This window comes from Ostrea edulis, chromosome 2, assembly GCF_947568905.1.
Source record: "Ostrea edulis chromosome 2, xbOstEdul1.1, whole genome shotgun sequence".
Classification (NCBI taxonomy): Eukaryota; Metazoa; Mollusca; class Bivalvia; order Ostreida; family Ostreidae; genus Ostrea; species Ostrea edulis.
This window is the reverse complement of record NC_079165.1, coordinates 2,690,261-2,709,542: the sequence shown is the minus strand read 5'-3', so window position 1 is coordinate 2,709,542 and position 19,282 is coordinate 2,690,261. Positions and strand designations below refer to the sequence as shown.

At 35.9% G+C, this 19,282-nt stretch overlaps 1 protein-coding gene and 1 long non-coding RNA gene across 5 annotated transcripts in view; one reads left to right on the top strand and one right to left on the bottom strand.

Moving 5' to 3' along the window:
• Positions 1 to 9,435, bottom strand: part of LOC130052407 (uncharacterized) — a 30,090-nt gene extending 20,655 nt beyond the window's left edge. The window contains exon 1 of one of the 2 annotated variants that reach the window (XR_008800754.1): positions 3,145 to 9,435. This is a non-coding gene — a long non-coding RNA (uncharacterized LOC130052407). Of the gene's footprint in view, positions 1 to 1,609; positions 2,935 to 3,144 lie in introns of those variants that run through there. The other variant, XR_008800756.1, reaches the window with a different exon arrangement.
• LOC125679958 (ATP-dependent DNA helicase RecQ-like) overlaps positions 1 to 19,282 on the top strand; it is a 28,024-nt gene that overhangs the window by 1,846 nt on the left and 6,896 nt on the right. The window contains exon 2 of one of the 3 annotated variants that reach the window (XM_056157289.1): positions 11,223 to 11,338. The exons of 1 other annotated variant lie outside the window; for it this stretch is intronic. In XM_056157289.1, the coding sequence (XP_056013264.1) occupies positions 11,223 to 11,323 (101 nt within the window). In that variant the 3' untranslated portion in view covers positions 11,324 to 11,338. Of the gene's footprint in view, positions 1 to 2,929; positions 3,162 to 11,222; positions 11,339 to 19,282 lie in introns of those variants that run through there. One more of the 3 variants, XM_056157288.1, reaches the window with a different exon arrangement.

The following is a 19,282-nucleotide window of genomic DNA, read 5'->3' as shown; positions in this document are numbered from 1 at the left end:
TCTTTTTCTTCTTTTTTTAAATCAAGGCCTGGTCTCAAGACCATAAACTGAGAATATACTGGAGTCAAAACTAAGATTTTGTATATACTTTTACTTTACTAATTCCTTACTGACATTTTGAAGCATATTTAAAATCTAATCTCAATATGAATTTGATTGAATACGTCTGTATCAATACTAAATTAAATATATTAATTTGAAAATTTTGACTATCATCAGTAATCTCAACATGAATTTGACCATGTAATCTCGGTAATCTTAACATGAATTTGACTATGTAATCTCAACATGAATTTGACTATGTAATCTCAACATGAATTTGACTATGTAATCTCAACATGAATTTGACTATGTAATCTCAACATGAATTTGACTATGATATCTCAGTGATCTTAACATGAATTTGACTATGTAATCTCAGTAATCTCAACATGAATTTGATTGACTGTCCGTATCAGTACTATATTGAATATATTAATTTGAAAATTTGACTATTCTAAGTATATGGTCACGGAGCCAGGCCTCAAGACCATGTAAACTTAGAATAAACCAATAAAACATATATACTTATACCTTAGGATTTATCGAGCACAAATGTTAAAAACACCATCTGGTTTATAAAAAAATATTCTGAAAGTTTTATTTGTGTATGAAAATTATTTCAAAAGTTAGTTACATTCGAAAATTAGATTGGCGTCTATTTTCGGTATATGGTTTTAAAGCCTGCTACCGTAAAAGGCGTCATTTGAGCAAAACCCGCAGACCTTATATGGTCGGATTTGTAGATCGTAATCACACTTTAGCTGTATTGGGAGTTGTGCGGTTTTAAGTAGCTCTCCCTTTCCTTTACATACGAGAGCTGCTGTAAATGATGACCAATTCATTCACTGCCTTTTGCGCATGCTTGCGTAGTAGGAAAAAACTGACTTCCGTTCGAATTTTATAAAAATCGGGTAAAAAATTTCCGCAGTGAATTATAAACTGTCATACAATGTTTCGGTCATTGTTTCTATATAAACAAAAGAAATTATAATGTTAAAATTACAACAAATGATTGCAAGATGCATGAGTTTTAAAATGTTGGTGGTTAATTTCATGTAATAATGGTAATAGATAAGAACAATGGTTGAAACAGCTGGAATCTTTATCCCCCAAACACTACTGTGTGTATATAAGATGTTAGCTCTATCAGAATAACTCATTATAACTACTGTGATTTTCTGAGAGGTATATAAGATGTTAGCTCTATCAGAATAACCCATTATTACTACTGTGATTTCTGATAGGTATATAAGATGTTAGCTCTATCAGAATAACCCATGATAACTATAGACACTTGTGTCTCGATTCAAGTACACGTCCAAATTTCTAATCCTACTGTGTTCAAATACAGATAATTTTATGTATCTAAGATCATATACAACATTCTTTTTTCCCCATATCCTTATCCTTTTTTTTTTTTTTTTTTTTTTGCGAACTCCAAAATATATGTAATAACCATTGCCATAAACATCGGGGGGGGGGGGGGGGTGTTACAATGGTACCATATCTCTTGGAACAGGGATACACTCTGAACCGTGGTTTAAGCTGAAGATGTAATTATGCTTACCAGACCGAGGAACAGGGTTGCCGGTGGTCTCTGTCTCATATTGCAGTCTATATTTCCGTTTTATTTATATATTATTTATATATGTATAAAATATGAGAATGATATCATCGGGAAATGCAGTAGGTGGATCATACATTTTACCCACTACAGCAAAAAATGTCAAATTCCCATCCTGTGCGCTAAAATTGATACTACTATGCGCCAAAAGATGTAAAGTTTCAAGAGTGGGTATTCATATCAATACAAAGTAATATCTTGTCAAATTTACGAGAAATTTTGTTTTAAAATGTCTATAAAATTCCTAGATGACATCTCTTGTTTGGAGTCTGGGAGTGTGAATGTCAGAGTGTTTGTACATATACTTGATGTTATAGTATGATAATTGATGGTTCAGAAAGAATTGATAGACTAAGAACCCTTTCAACAGCGTTGGGTGTTTTTTTTTATACAACCAAAGCCACATAGGTCCTATTCCAGTGTGCGTGTGTTTATTTTCAGATTACTAGGAATATGTAACAAAGTTTTAAATCTAGAAGAAGAAATTGATGAAGAACAAATTCATTGTTTCTTTATGAAGCTTAATGAATTACTTGGAATTAACTTCTTTTGTCATGGCATGTGTCATGATTTATTGAAGTTGAATTAAATTGTTTAAGCCAAGGACACTAGTGCATAAATTGCAGTTGGTTTTGACTTGTTCCTTTTTTTTTTTTTTTTTTTTTTTTTTAGAAATGGAGACTTTCTGATTTCGATGTCTCGTTTGAATTAGAAATTAAATTTAAATTAAAAGAAGACTATCATTATTGTTATTGTTTAAAATGGTCTCGCCAAATCGACGGTCCCATCCGTTACGCGTCAAACATGCATTCGTTTGATATTTTGCCTTCTTTTTGAAATTAATTGAATTCTACTCCTGGTTTCGTATGAATCTTGTTATTCAAACTCAGTTTCCGTAAAAATAAAAACAGATCAATGTCTAACAATCAGATCAGACGATCACAATATGCTGATCGATAATGTGAATGAGAAGATTTTATTCATATATCGAAATATTGTTGTATTTTAGCTGAGTGACACAAAATTATGATCTCTCAATGGACTCGATTCAAATACCAAGAGAGTTGTTAATCGTGCAAACAGCTACCGAATCATGGGACCTCGATTTTAAGAAATTACCCATACTGTTTAAGTACCAGTGCATGCACGTCTGTAACCGATATTTATTCAAATTATTTCTATAAGAGATTTGTCAATATTCTTAACACATAAACACACGTCCTTTTAAATTTTGAAAGTTGAAAACATCAATATTTTTTTCAGAATATTGGGCAGACATCTATTTTATAAAGCGACATTTTGCTCAGTGGCTCCAGGCCAGTGACAGTTGGCAGTGCGTAAATGAATCGATGTTACCAGATAATTGCAGGGAAAATGCATCGTAATCTAAACCACTTGCACATTTCCGTTATCTTGTCTCAACAGGATGCACAAACCAAATACGGACATTGTTGTAAAAACAATCCATTTATACATACCTTATCGTCGTGGGTTTTTTTTTTAAATCTCCAGGTACATGTATATTTTGTTTGTTTGTTTATCAAATTAAGAGGTGCACTCAAAAGCCACAAAACCAATAACAAGAAGTCTACGCCCTTCCGGTGGAAGAGGGGGGGGGGGGTCTCCTAAGGTGCATTTCAAAACTTCAATTCTTAAATAGTCCTGGATGCAAAGACAAGATCTTTCATCTAACATGGGGCTAATTCCGTCATACCGTGGACTCAGTATATTTCGTGGAGGCTCAATTTTCATGGATTTCGTGGGTACCCGTATCCCACGAACTTCAAACTACAACAAAATAGACAGTCTACCGGTATTTACTGTACCAATGTATGTAGAGGCTATATCCACGAAATCATATCTCCACTGTAAAATCTCAACTATCCACGAAAATGGAGCCTTATCGTTTTCGATGGATGTAGTGAAAGTTCTAGTTATAAAAATTGCCTAATTGTTACTTTAAAGGGGCATTAGCTGTCATTTTGTTCCCCAAAATCGAATTCAATGAAAATTGCTTGTATTATGTATTTCAGTACTAACACCAGTATTTAATCAGTAATTATTTTCAAACACCTTTTTACCTCAAAGCAAGCACATGAATGTGATTTTGGTGAATAAATGATTATTGTCTTGCAAGACAATAATTCTTCCTTATATATTTCTTTACAATAAAAGCGGTTATCTAACTTGGTTTATAATATTTCTCTTGTTGTTGTACAAAATACATGTTTTTATTAGTCTTTAACATATATTCATGTGCCATATTGGGAGATTTTGAGAAAAAATGGTTATCATCACTTTCACAGCCAATGCCCCTTTAACTGTTCCATTGTCGTAAAAGCCAACTTGTATATGAGAATTTAAGTTTCTGTAGCCGAAAACAGTTAAATGTTAAAAGATGCCATAAAACTATTAGTTTTCAACCATTCCAGTCTCCTGGTCAAATACAATGCACAATAGATCTTGATCGGAAACTGGATCAAGGTCACAGTCCTCAATGTTTAACCAATAAAAATCCCTCAAAAGAGACTCGCATGATGCAACATTGAGACGAAAAACTAAAAACGTAAAATCGGGAATGGCGTTGATTATCAGTCATAATTGTACCCCAGGGATGTAATTTACAGAGCTATAGATTCTTGAAATTCCCAAAAGAAAAATCAAAATTATCTGTCGCATATCAAATTGAATTTTTTTTTTTATATTTTCCCTCTGCTTTGCTTGCATTCTTCACTGTTGCATTTTTCAGGCATTACACGCGTGAATTCCAGTGCGTCCTTGCAGTTCTTTGACATTTGATGACAAACTTTGAATAACCTCAAAGGAAATCATATTTCAAAAGCGTTTATAGTTATATCTAGTGGGCACTTACAAAAATCAAAACCCAGTCAATATGATTATTTTGTTTCTATCCAAAATTAATACGCAGTATAACCTAAGTTAGGGACATCAAATGGTGTCTCGGTTTACAGACAAGTTTAACCGATTGTTAATATTTTGTGAATAGAACGAACACAAATCCAGATAAACTATAATAGATGACTGATAATCCCTGCTTAGTGCACACGCTTTAGGGGATTACTGCTAGCGGTACATCATACGGACGATACGGCTTGTTTTTTCTTTGTTCTCTTTTTAAGGTATTTCTTTCATTTAAGAGCTGAACACAGTCAGGTCCTCGCTCTGATCATTTGTACGTATTCTTCTTCAACCTCAGATACTGCTGTGAACAGCGTTTATTTTTTTAGTTCTATTTGTGGTCAACATATCGTTTAATTTCTTCCTTTCCTAGGATTTATCTACATTTGAAACATAAATCCTCTTTCTATTAGGTCTTGAAACATACTTTCAATTTATTTCAATTATGAAAAGCAAAACGGATATATGTTGGTAGATCTGTCCACAATAATTGCCTGCTTGATTTGAAAACATTTCGTGTTCTCTAAAACCCGTCTGGCATCATAAAGAGAAAACGCGCTGGTACTACCATACAAATCGTCTTGATTTCAGAAAGGAAGCAGCCCAAAAATCCGGTCCCCCCCCTATAGGCAATGCCAGACAGGGTGATTCAGATGAATAGGTCCCCCTACAGGCAGTGCCAGACAGGGTGTTTAAGATTAATCGGTTCAATCTATATAGAGATAAACACACTGATTTTTTGAAGTCCAACACTTTGTAACAATTTTTCTCCTATTTTGACGAAAATTGTTGCATAAATGACGATCGCCGTTGATACAATTAGCAAGTTGTTTAAATACAGCATCCAGAGGGTTGGTTAACCAGGCTTCTTGGAAAGAGCAGATCTAGCTGTCGTTCCAAGATCTCACATTTCCGGTGAGAAGTGCGCAGTTCTGACCACGCTCTACGGGTGTTATATATGTATATCTGTGTCATCGAATAAGTCAGAAACAAGAACCCAATAATTACTTTATCACATTGACTAATCCGGGTCTTCCTTTCATATCTATTCCACAAGGTTTAGTATTTTGTATTTTCAATATAATTTTAGCACTTCTGCACTTTTTTTTTATCACGGAGATTATACATATACCTGAACGTGACAAGTGCGGCACGATTTTTGTTTTATTTCAAAATATACGTTTCTTTCGAACACGTTTTGTGTGAGCTTGAATGACCTTTAATGCAAATGTTAGATATAAAAATGTTCAACCAATATGAACAAATGACTGTTCCCTGTAAATCAATACATTTCTTTAACCAAATAAGTAAAAGGGATATTTACATCATTAAGATGAGACGCTGTTCTTCTAGAGAGATGTGTCTATCAACAGAGATAGAGTCCATTTATCTTGTTTTGGTAAGATGAATACAAAAAAGCTATTAATATACCAAGCTTGCCTCTTGATAAGATTTAGAGGGGCCACTCTCATCACTCTGTTTTCTGCTAAGGTTAATGAACATATATATTCATGTAATATTCATATAATTGTACCCTTAACAATGGTTTGAGTGAATAATTGGAATGAAATGAAATGTTTTTTATGTCCTTGTTCTTGTTAGTTGACAAATACGCTATGTCAAGTATGAGGAATAAAAACACCTAAAGATAGCAGGACTTTTAATCAATTACCGTGATGGTTGTTTATCGTCACGTCCATAACATGGACAAACATAATATATCACGTATCGTATGCATCAATAATTAATCAAAAACAAATTAACAGAACAGGATGTGATTCCAAACGTGACTAAGATTTTTTTTTTTTTTTAAAAAACCGAAATGTGGCGGGTGGCTTATTCTCCTCGTTCCACTCGCGCCACGATACCATGGTCACAAGAATCGATACCATGGTCACAAGAAGCGATACAAATAACATTCAACCCCTGTTTTGATAGTGACGTTTTCTCAACAAATCCAAGAGTTTCAACTTACTGTTTTAAAGATAAATATGTTTGTAAGGGTCTCTGAATGTTGCAGATATTTTCTGTTGATGTATTCATGCATGTCCATAGACCTCCATAACCAGCCACCAAAACATATTTTATTTTTTTCTTTATCTGCAGTAAGTAGAGCGCCTGTGTGGTATATTCTCATTCTCTTTGATTCTTGTTTATGACTGGGGACAATAAAATTTGTTTCTTTTTTTCTCCGTATGCGTATGAAATAATTCATCAATAATAAAGTAGTTTATGGGAGCCTACGAGATCAAATACAGTTTTTCTTTATAATAAAATAAGACTTTTTGCAACATTAAAATTTGAAGAGGTATATTATTTTTCTCTCTTTTTATTAAGGATACTTGCAACAAACAAATCAATCTTCTCCGTTTTGAAATATTTCTGTACAAGATGTGAATAAATACCGGTATGCAAAACACGATGAAAATAGCAACATTGCAAACTAAATGAAGTCAAGTTGATCAAATGACTAGTGTTTATTGGGTATTTGTTTCCAGAGCTTTCCCGTTTTGAGACGCTCTGTAATCGCGGGAAGCCTTTTCACACATTGATTAAAATTGCTCTAGGTGCATCGTGCTGGTAAATAAGTATCAATAAATACTCTACAGTAAGGAAATGCCCCATTTTCCGCCGAAAACTGAAATAAAATCTTTAAAAGGAGGTAGAAAATTTTGTTTGTAGTAAGTGTCTTTAAATGATGATGCAATATAAATTTGTGATAATAAGGTGCAAGTTATGCATGCTTTAGGTCAGTTCGAGTTGGTTTACGACCGGAAATAAACAATACTGTTTAGTTCAGCGCGAAATTATGACGTCATGCGCCCAAAACAATGTGATAAATAATTAGTAGGTCGGTTTTTGTGGGGAGAATAGTACAAAAAATGGGGATAAGTAAACATAGTATTAATACAGAATTCCATCATCTTGTTTAAGATATTGAATGACGCGATAAAATCAAGCTATGTCCTCACCATTTGACGGAACTTTCTGGTAATTGCGGTCATTCAGAAATCATTTTATTAACCAACACGATATATTTATGTTGATACAGGCTTCTGATCTGTTGGGGTTATGGAGTACTAGCAAATATTACGTGTTCTTTCTACGTAAATTTCCTATCCATGCATTATGTGACCATCCGGTCTATTAAATAATATCGATCTCCACAAACAAATTTATTACTTGGATTAATTCTTCATCTGCCGAAATGATAACCTTTAAGTTTAGAAAAAAGAATTTTTTTTGTTAAAACTGTGTCCCTCGACAGTAATTATTCAAATTATAGTGTTCCGAGGAACGCATGTCGTATAAGTTGCAAGTGACTTTTGAACAGTACGTGTACGTGTTCCTGCGAACGTCACAGGGAGCGCATCTAGACGGACAAACGGACGGACGGAGCAATCGCCACTAGAACACATGTTTAGACATTTGACTCATAAATTACATCAAGCCTAACAGAATTATGAAATACAAAATATTCACGTTATCTTCTTTCTGTACATTGACCAACTGTCGGACAATTTAAAGTTCAAGTAGAGCCTCGTTTTGACACGTATGCATTCAGAGTTAAACAATCCACCTTTAGATGTAAAACAGGAAGTTTTGGCAATACTGTAAGAATAAGTGCATTGTGACCGCTTCGAGAGCAATTAAGATATTTGCGTAAAATGAAGCGCAAAAGATATAGAGAACAGATATAGATAGAAAAGTGAGATAACAATCCGTGTTTATCCATTTATCAATAGTAAAACAAACAACCTTGTTGTTTCTCAAGGTTGAATTAATTATACTGTCCTTTACTCGAAAGTCGCAATTTGCTTTAACACACATGGTTGACTATGCTTGGATAATATTCAAAAGTAACATTACTTGTTAAAACTATATGAGCTTAAGTAGTGGTTTTCGCGGAGGACAGTCAACATTTGTAATATATAATGGACACTATATTTAAAATGCACTTCGTCTTGTATGGCGTTAATTGTTGAGATGCTTTAACACTGGTAAACAAATCATTGTGCTCTGCATCCACTCACGTATTCCAGATACGAAATCAATCACGTCTTCTATTGTCTATTTAACTAAAACATTGATTGTAGAGGGGAAAAAGCCAGTTTTGTCCATTCCGAATCTACAGTAATCACGGGTCCCTACAGCTGTGGGTCATTATCATGAGAGATAACAATGATCAAACAAGCGCGTGAAGGGACCGCGCGAATCAATGCCCCGGCTGAGTGTAGCTCCTGTAGGAACTTTCATAACATGGACAGTGATCAAAAGCTAACCTGGCTCATGACCAATAAAGGTTTATAAATACTCGAAAAACGGAAATGTATTATATTAAACTTGTTTAAGTCCTTGTGTATTTTATCTTTTTCTGTCGCTTTCAAATGAAGATTTATTTATGAATGGATTGTCTTGACTACTTGGAGTACAGGACTGCCCGTCTGATTGTGTACAGGCTCCGTCCCTTGGTAGCGTCTGTATTCAAGCCACCTTTCATTTTCTATATTACATGTATATTGTGCATCGTCAATATTTTCATGATCCAATTTCTGACCAATGTGGAAATTTATTCATAACACACATAGTATCATGTACTGTATTTATAATGAATCTTTTTGTTAAAACTGTATATTCTCCCTGACGGCCCTTGCTTTGTGAATAAATATTGTTTATTAACAGTTACTGGAGAATTCGTATTATATGTAGGTAATCAATAATTGTCAGATCACGAAAAGACTGTTACTTGCGCTCTCGCAATTCAAAAGTAGTCTTTTTTTCTAGATTTTCCCCACATGCATATTGTTTCATATCAAAACGTAGCTGCAGATTTGTATCACTGGGACAGCCCAGAGAGCTTTTGATCCACTCCTTATAAAAACCTGACATATTGTAATATTTTAGGAGAGGGACTTGTAAGTTGTTAGAACTTGTTCCCAATCCTTTTGATTTCATCAATAAAATATGTTCAAAACAATAAAAACCTTCGATTTACGCTATATTCTTGCATCGCCGTCTCATAGATTTAAAATTTTAAAAATTCCTAACATATTTTCCTACTAAACTTGTGTCCAAACATACCTTCAAATTATCATTAAAGCCCCATACAAACCGAAAACTCACAGCTTCAAAGGATTTCATTTATTGACGTAGCCATGTTAGGTAGCCTGTCAATTCGAATCCCAGGTGGGTTTTTTTAAAGGGGTGGATCTGTAGCTCTCTGGTTTTTATAAGGGGTGGATCTATTGCTCTCTGGCTTTTATAAGGGGTGGATCTATATCTCTCTGATCTGTCCCACTATTTTCTCAGGGAACTACAGTTCTGCTTCTAATTAAAACATGTCGTGGATTTGCTCATCGAATGCCACTATTTTAGCCACGATTGTTTTGGGCCTACAAAGTAACGTCAGTATATATTTTATGACCAGTTAAGGTTTCACTTTAATAGACATAAGATTTTGGGAGAAATCTGTATCAATTCTCTCTGGAAAAGGATCGCCGAACCAAACGTCCTCTCTAACGGAGGATTTTAGATTCACTTCCACTCCTATTTCCTTTTCTAACAGCAATAGGAAGAATTGTTTTAGCGCACTAAAACTGGTGTCTCCCTTCCATTTTCCATAGTTTTTAAACACATTTAGGGAACATCTTTAAAGTGGAAAATTAAGACTTATGGTACATAAAATTTGCCTATATGTATATGAGCTTCTAACAAGGAACAGTGTTGTGAACATATGATAGTATATTAAACTCGCTAACATACCAAATATCAAAGGCCTATGTCAAAAGGGAAAAAAATTATGGTCTGGACAAACAAATCCTCAAAAAATAGTATTATTTGACCTTTATATAAAATGTCAAGGTCAAAAGTCATCAGAAATGACACGTGACACACTATCTTACCATGGTATATCTAAATACCAAATATTAAAGGCCTATGTCAAAAGGCAAAAAAAAAAGTTTAATATAGTCTGGACAACAAAAATGTCTAAATAATTATATTACTTGACCGTTACATAAAAGGTCAAAGGTCATCAAAAATGGCACATGACACGTACACTGTCTTATCACGGTATACCCACACACTAAATATCAAAGGCCTATGTCAAAAGACAAAAAAGTTATGGCCCGGAAGGGACCTAGGGAAGGAGAGATATAATTATTGAGAGCAACCCATGCAATCAACATTTTGTCTAGGAGCCCAATAAATCATCTGTTGTTTGACTCCCAGTCACGGTTGAATCAAAATTTAAAATTTCACATTTTCTTTTGTCAAATAATCCAATTCAACAAAACAAAAGAATTCACATAGTTGTAAGTTCAGACTAGATAACATTGATCTCTTGGTATGTTGAACATGTTCTAACATATATGCAGGGAAAACTCGATACTTCATTGATTTGAATCAATGAACATGCGCATGATATGTATACGTGAACATGCAGTCCAAAACATCTTCGCTGGATCGATCCAACATTGACGCAAACAAAAGACGCAGGTGATAAACACATGTACATAAGAGGTCCAAAAAATCACGATGTCGGACCATTTAATCTATCAGTGCTGTAAGGAAAAATAAGGGTTGATTAATACGCCAAACATGTTGTATTGATGAATTCCTTTTTGTACTATTCTAGGTTTTGAATGGGGACCCATGTATAGAAGAATAACAAATAACAACGACTTTACAAAACAGTCTGGTAGTTTTCCTGCAATTGAAATAAAAATAAACAAATAATTTCTTTGGAGTTTCCATTGCAATGACCTTGACATTTTGTATACGCATCAACCTTAAATCTATACACGCACTAATAATAAGACTGTTTGGTTTGTAAGCTACCATGGTTAATATGATAATCATTACTGGTATCGTATAATAACTTATGAAAGGTGAAGGTAACGAACAGTGATCAATCTCACAACTCCTATAAGCAACACAAAATAGATAGTTGGGCAAACACGGACCCCCGGATATACCAGAGGTGAGATCAGGTGCCCAGGAAGAGCAAGCATCCCCCGTCAACCGGCCACAACCGCCGTAAGCCCCATATCATGATCAGGTAAACAGAGTTATTCGTAGTCAAAATCAGTGTGCCAAGAACTGTCCAACATTCAACATTATATGCAACGAACAAATTTTGATTTCATCCCAAATGAAAGGAACAGGTCGAATTTTGACTCATTTCATCCTCGGTTGTTTGTACATAGCATGCAGTATGCTAATAAGAAAGTCACGTGGTCAGCACTCGGCTCATGAGTATCAAAAAACACGGGTCACATTTTGAAACTCTTTCTGTTTATATCTGATCTATACAACCGTATAGTTTTTCGTATGAATGGTCAATAGAGTTTTTGTTTTAATTTTCTGCATGATATTTTTAGAATTTTGTCGTATTGATATCTTTATCAAATATTGAGCATGTTTACCTTTACAAATTAGTAGAAACAACGATTTTAGTGTAAGAGAGCATGCATTTTCAATTCAATAAAAGTAAAAACTAGATACATAGATCACACGCAGATTAAGATGATTTCCTCCAGTGAACCCAAACCTTTACATTTCTTATCAAAAACCAATTGAGACCCGGATCTCCGTGTTATGTTTTATTTCTGATTCCTGAAACCATAAATCTGAATAAGAAATAAAATTTCAACCTTGCACATGAAGAATTTCGAAAAGTTATATCCAGTTACCTTAACCTTTAGTTTGAACTTTAAATCCAATAAGAAGTAGAATCTGTATGTTTCTTTCCTAGACGTCTGACAAATACAGGACGAGAACTGTAGTTTAAATCTTGTTCGCAATAATTTTCGGAATTTACTTCAAGTGACCTTGATCTTTGACCTAATACCTTGAAAACCAATAAGGAAAAGGTGTTGGGTTTTTTTGTTTTGTTTTTTTTGCACATGGTATTAATCCTGGTAGTGTGAAAACAAATAAGAATATACCTTAAATCTCGTAAACAATATATTCAATTGTAACCTGGGAAATTGGTACCAATTCTGCAATGAAAAATGAGATAGTAAACAAGACTTCAATCTTCCACACGTGAGCAAGCCAACGATCTGACGTACGATCGGAGGTAAGCACTCGGAACTCCTCGTGTGACTCGTTCCTCGCACACTGACGTTAGTATGGAGGGTAGCGGAGTTAGCCGAGGATTTCCGATTGGGAGGTAAGGGCAAATTACTATATCCCTCCGCAAAAACTACACATGACATTAATTAACTCCGGGTTCGATTCTCGATCCCGACGCATAGGCAGTGACGTCACATAGGCAGTGGCTTCTCCAAGCTCCCGACAGTAATAATGATGGGTCATTAAAGTAGCTACACCCTCATGTGACTTATCAATATGAATGGTTCAAAGTAGAATAACTGTATTAATTTTCACTTAATTCAAAAGTGTTATTGGTCAGATGAACAGTAGACCAGCAGAAACCAATCACTAACAATTCAAAAATTTAATTCATTTATTTACAGAAAAATATATCAACAAAAAGCCACTAACTTAGGCCTAGTCAAACTTCACAAAGCAGTGACCGATGGTGGTTTACCGCCGAGCTGAATTTTAAAAAAAGACAGCTGTTGGAGACATTTGCTACAAACAAATCCAATTCCGAGATGTAAAAGTATAAATGTAATTCTGTAGAATGCTTATCAACACAGACTTTGCAGTCTATATCTATGCTAGAATAATATTCTTGACATTTCGTATTACGTCAAACAAGTATTACACCATCTTTCTACTGAACTCTGACAAACATCATTCTGGAAATAGAAACTTGTCTAGGTCACAGTTGTCAATGAAGTACATTGTATTAGACAATAGTTTAATATAAATATAAATCGGTTATTGTGGATATCAGGAAAATCATTGTATAATAGACATAGGAGTTATTGGCATTGACAACATTTTTTTAATATAGACGATTGATCATTTATAGAAAATATATTAAAAAAAATTCAATATCAAATAGTTTACTAAATTTTATATTATGCTCAGTAAATAAAATTTCCCTTAAAGATATATTTCTATCATGCACAAAGTTTGATCAAATAAAGATTTTGCAAAAGCCTATGACGTCACATAAGGGTAGAGCTACCTTAAAAATGGAGGTATCTTGTCATGGTAGACGTTGGCCTCACTGCTATGCATACGTTAACAAGAAGTGAGAAGCGTACAAGAGGTTTCCGAGTCCTCTGTTCTTCCCTGTATGAGTGATATCAAATATGAAATTTTTACAATTCAAGTATTTCATTGAAAAGGTGAAGAAAGCGAACAGTGATCAATCTCACAACTCCTATAAGGAATGCAATTTTGAAAGTTGGGCAAATACGGACCCCTGGACATACCAGAGGAGGAGTCATGTGTCTAAGAAGAGTAAGCACTCCCTGTCAACCGGTCACACCCACCGTGAGCCTAATATTTTGATCAGGTAAACGGAGCAATCTGCAGTCAAAATTGATGTGTAAAGAACGGTCAAACAAGTGGCATGAAACACGTCAGACAGCATTTGACCCAATCATAGGTTGTATTAGCAAACTAGATCGTTACAATGACCGTATAATTTGCGAAATGTTGACTTTAAACGAGACGGATGAAACCCCTGTAATATCAACTTCTTTGTTAGTAGCCTGTCTCGATTTAAAAACTTATCATACGTAGAATAAGCTCTTGTGTATCGACGTTGGAAAAATTACAAAGTAAATGACATATCATTTGAAGCAGAATTTATTCAGAAACTTCTACGTGAGAAGAAAAAATCTCTCGACATTTAGATATATTGACGACGTTTTATCTATTAACAATAATAACTTTCATTCATATGTCGATTCGATATATCCCTGCGAGCTCGAAATAAAAGACAACACAGAGTCGTCTACTTCTGCTTCATACTTAGATATTTTATTGTAAGTAGATATTAATGGCAAACTAACAACTCAACTTTATGACAAACGGGATGATTTCAACATCTCCATCGTCAACTTCCCATATACTGTACTTATGTAGCAATATTCCATTATCACCTACATATTATGGTGTTTATTTCTCTCAACTGATTCGATACGCAAGAACTTGTTCTGCGTATGGTCAGTTTTTAAATCGAGGCAAGCTACTGACAAACAAGTTAATGGTACAGTGGTTTCAACAGTCTCGTTTAAAGTCAGCATTTCGCAAATTCTATGGTCGTTATAACGATCTAGTTTGCCAATACGACCTACCATTGGGTCAAATGCTTTCTGACGTGTTTCATACCGATTGTTAGACCGTTCGTGGCACACTGATTTTGACTACGGATAACTCCGTTTACCTGATCAAGATATAGGGCTCACGGCGGGTGTGACCGGTCGACAGGGGATGCTTACTCCTCCTAGGCACCTGATCCCACCCCTGGTGTGTCCAGGGGTCCGTTTTTGCCCAACTATCTATTTTGTATTGATTATGGGATTTATGAGATTGATCACTGTTAGTTATATTCACCTTTCATCGACGGGGAACAGGAATAGGAAATGGTAAGAGAATGACAAAGAAAAGTTGATTCATTATCATCTGATATAATGTTTGAATACATTTAAATACATGCATTCATTTTTTATTCCTCAGTCAGAAATGTGGGAATAGGAAAGGGGTTATGGAAAGAGAGATAGTGCGCGGAAAGTGGCGATTGTGTGAGGGAAGGGGCGATAGTGCGAGGGAAGCGGCGATAGTGTGAAAGAAAGGGCTATAGAGCCATGGAAGGGGCGATAGGGCGATGGAAGGGGTGATAGCGCGAGGGAAGCGACGATAGTGCGAGGGAAGGGGCAATAGTGCGAGGGAAGGGGCGACAGAGCGATGGAAGGGGGGATAGTTTGAGGGAAAGGGCGATAGTGCGAGGGAAGAGGTGATATTGTGAAGGAAGGGGTGATAGTGTGAGGGAAGCGGCGATAGTGCGAGGGAAGAGGTGATATTGTGAAGGAAGGGGTGATAGTGTGAGGGAAGGGGCAATAGTGCGATGGAGGGGCGATAGTGCGAGGGAAGGGGTGATATTGTGAAGGAAGGGGTGACAGTGCGAGGGAAGCGGCAATAGTGCGAGGGAAGGGGCGATAGTGCGAGGGAAGCGGTGATAGAGCGAGAGAAGGGGCGATAGTGTGAGGGAAGGGGCGATAATGCGAGGGAAGCAGCGATAGTGCGAGGGAAGGGGGGATAGTTCGAGGGAAGGGGGATAGTTCGAGAGAAGCGGCGATAGTACGAGGGAAGGGGTGATAGTGCGAGGGGAGGGCGATAGTGTGAGGGAAACGGTGATAGTGGGAGGGAGGGGGGATAGTGCAAAATTAAGAAGACGAGAGGATGAAGTTGCGGTGGCGAAGCAGCGATGTCAGTTTTGCTCCGTTCACATCGCGTTTTCACTCCTTCGATTCTCAAGGGAGAACCAATGATTAGGGTATAGGGAGTGGGGAAAATTTCAAAACAGGGTAACTGAACAGGAAGGGAATAATGTAATATTACGAATACCTCTGGTTAAATATTGTCTATCATACCACAGCGATTTACACCATTAAATAATTATACTTCTCGATTTATCTTCGTGAGTGTGGCCGAGAGGGAAGCGTTCGCCCCGCATGCGGAAGGCCCGGGGTTCGAATCCCGGCCGCGACAAACCTAAGTCGTTAAAACAGGGGGTGACAGTTCCATCGCCAAAAGCTCGGCATCAGGTGTGAATGTCACGGGTCTCGGAGATGACCTTAAAACGGATGTCCCGTGTCACAGTAGGTGTGGCACGCTAAAGAACCCTCACTGCTCAATGGCCGTAAGCGCCGAGCATAGGCCTAAATTTGAAGCCCTTCACCGGTCTTGGTGACGTGTGAGTGAAAAATTCTCGAGCGAGACGTTAAGCAAGATACAATCAATCAATCGTGAGTGTAAAACCTAACTATAAACCTTTCCCGTATTTAGAGGGAGATAAGCGCGCCTCTCCGTCCCTCTAAATCCGCCTGTGATTCGGAGCAGAGACAGGATCAATAGAATGTACTGTGGAATTTCCAAACGCGTGCAAATCACTGTCTGAATTTAGACCCACGTGAAAGTTTGAAGACTTAATAAGAGACAGAATCTTCGTACGACATGATTATTAGTGACTGTCTCCTGTGTTTAAATCAAAAGTTAATATGCCACTAACATGAAACTGTAAAGGAATCCCTCGTTAATATCGACGTCCTTTGCAGCTTTTGTTCTAGAATAGGTCCTGTTTTTCTATAACATTTAAGCCAGCAGGCCAAAATGATCGAAGAATTGCTAGCACATTTTATATTCATTTTAATCATCCTTGCCGTCAGTCTCCAAATTGGATTTTCCGTGAATCGGGAAACAATGTATCCTTCCTCGTTATAATTTTCAAATGTTGGCAAACTACTTTTTTTTAATCAAAACGAAATTAAAACAAATAAATCAAAATCGAAAAAGATTACGAAATATGACCGTATGTTGTGAAAATACCGAGATAATCTATAAAAGTGTGGTCATACTCTTTGGGGGATCAATAGTGTTTTTTTTTTTTTTTTTTTTTTTTTTTTTTGTTTTTTTTTTTTTTTTTTACCAATGAACGATTTTGAACGAAACATCTTGATTTTCTTAGTTTTAAAATGTTTAAACATTGAGACCATGAACACGCTTTTTCACCTTAATTGGGTCACGAGTAGTATATCTATTACATTCAAAGGAATGAACAATCATTAAATACCTACAACAACTGGTACCATGCTATTCAATCTCTCAGTGTTTATAGGATGTTCAACGTAGTCCTGCGATTTGCCTCGCGCGTTTTAATGATTATCAACTTCCGGTACTGTTTTGGTTCTGTCAATGAAATAAGGAAATAGCACCACCATCAATACTAGAAACATGTATGCTTGGAAACTCATTACTGCGATCTATGAATATGATGTAATCATTTTTTGTTTGAAGTTGTGTGAGTGATCATTACAGTTAGAGGTCCTTCCGACACATTCTTACTTAATTGAACCATCTGCACTAAGATTGTGTCTAATATATGTTTTATTTCTGCCCATGCTGTACAGAAAATTCGAGTTCGTTTGTTCCATTGGCATTATACTTATTTCACAACTCCCGCATTATCTGGCCATTACACTATAGCTATATACAATGCCCCCCGTTACAAAACTCACCATTACAATTCGTCATGTCTAACGTATTTCATACCGATTGTTAGGCCGTTCTTTACTCAATGATTTTGACTATATGAATTACTCTTTATCTAATCAAGATATAGCCCTCACGGCGGGTGTGACCGGTCGACAGGGAATGCTTACTCCTCCTAGACACATGATTCCTCCTCTGGTATATACAGGGGTCCGTGTTTGCCCGACTTTGAACTTTTCATTCTTTATAGGAGTTGTGAAATTGATCACTGTTCGCTTTCTTCACCTTTTCAATGAAATACTTGAATTGTAAACATTTCATATTTGATATCACTCATACAGGGAAGAACAGAGGACTCGGAAGTCTCTTGTACGCTTCTCACTTCTTGTTAACGTATGCATAGCAGTGAGGCCAACGCCTACCACAAGATACCTCCATTTTAAAGGTAGCTCCGCCCTTATGTGACGTCATAGAATTTTGCAAAACCTCTATTTAATTAAACTTTGTACGTGATAGAAATATATCTTTTTGGGAAATTTTATTTGCTTAGTATAATAGAAAATTGAGTAAACTGTTTGATATTGAAAAAAAGTGTACATTAATTTTGTATAACGAGATTGGTCACTGTTTGGAATCATGTACATACACGAATTCAACGTGTATATAAAAAAAAAAAATCAATAAATAACCTGGCAATGATTTTAAGTCAGAGAATTATACAACAAAATATATCTTTCTTTATTTTTTTTCTTATTAGATAAACAGTCTAATTAAACAGTATGTTTCGTTTTAAATTCCTCATATCGCTTGACTGTTTGTAGAGTTCAGTGTTAAGTAAATAGCTCCTGACGTCACAGAATTCTCTCAAGGACACTCCACTTTATCTCCCTATCGCCACGTACAGCTTTTTATTAAGATTGAACACTTTTCAGTCTCTACATGATTTCGAGAACTCTGATACTGGTCATTTTCGACTTTTCCTGTTATATAATAAAAATATAGGCTCTATAGTTGTTTTAAATCTTACTAAGGCTCCCCTTTTCAACTTTTCTCAAGGGCAAGCTCTCGTAAAATGAATGGGGAGATCTGCATTCTTATATTTGTAGAATCGTTTTTATGTTTTTCCTATTAATGTGTTTTAAAACGTAAAAAAACGAATCGCTTTTTTTCATCTGCCTTGAAAACAAAATTGACTGTGATGATCTTTATGGACTCCGTTGTTTACGAGGAGCTTTGTGTCCCGAGGCAATGCGAAAATTTGACATGAGGTTGTGACAAAACATATGAAGTTGTCAAATCTACGAAATTAGAAAAAGCCCGACGTCAGATTCGTGCGCTAGTGGTTTCAGACAGGTGTCGAATTGTAGAAATCCATAAACTTATTTAAAACAAACGCATCTAATGTTTCCACCGCAAAGTGAAAAATTATCTAAATTGAATTGTACATGATTCTATATATCAAACCCTATGAGAATTAATTCGATCGATAAGAGAAAATCCTTATCTGTCATAAAATGATAAAAGCGTAGATTCTTGGTATTGACAACATCATACATG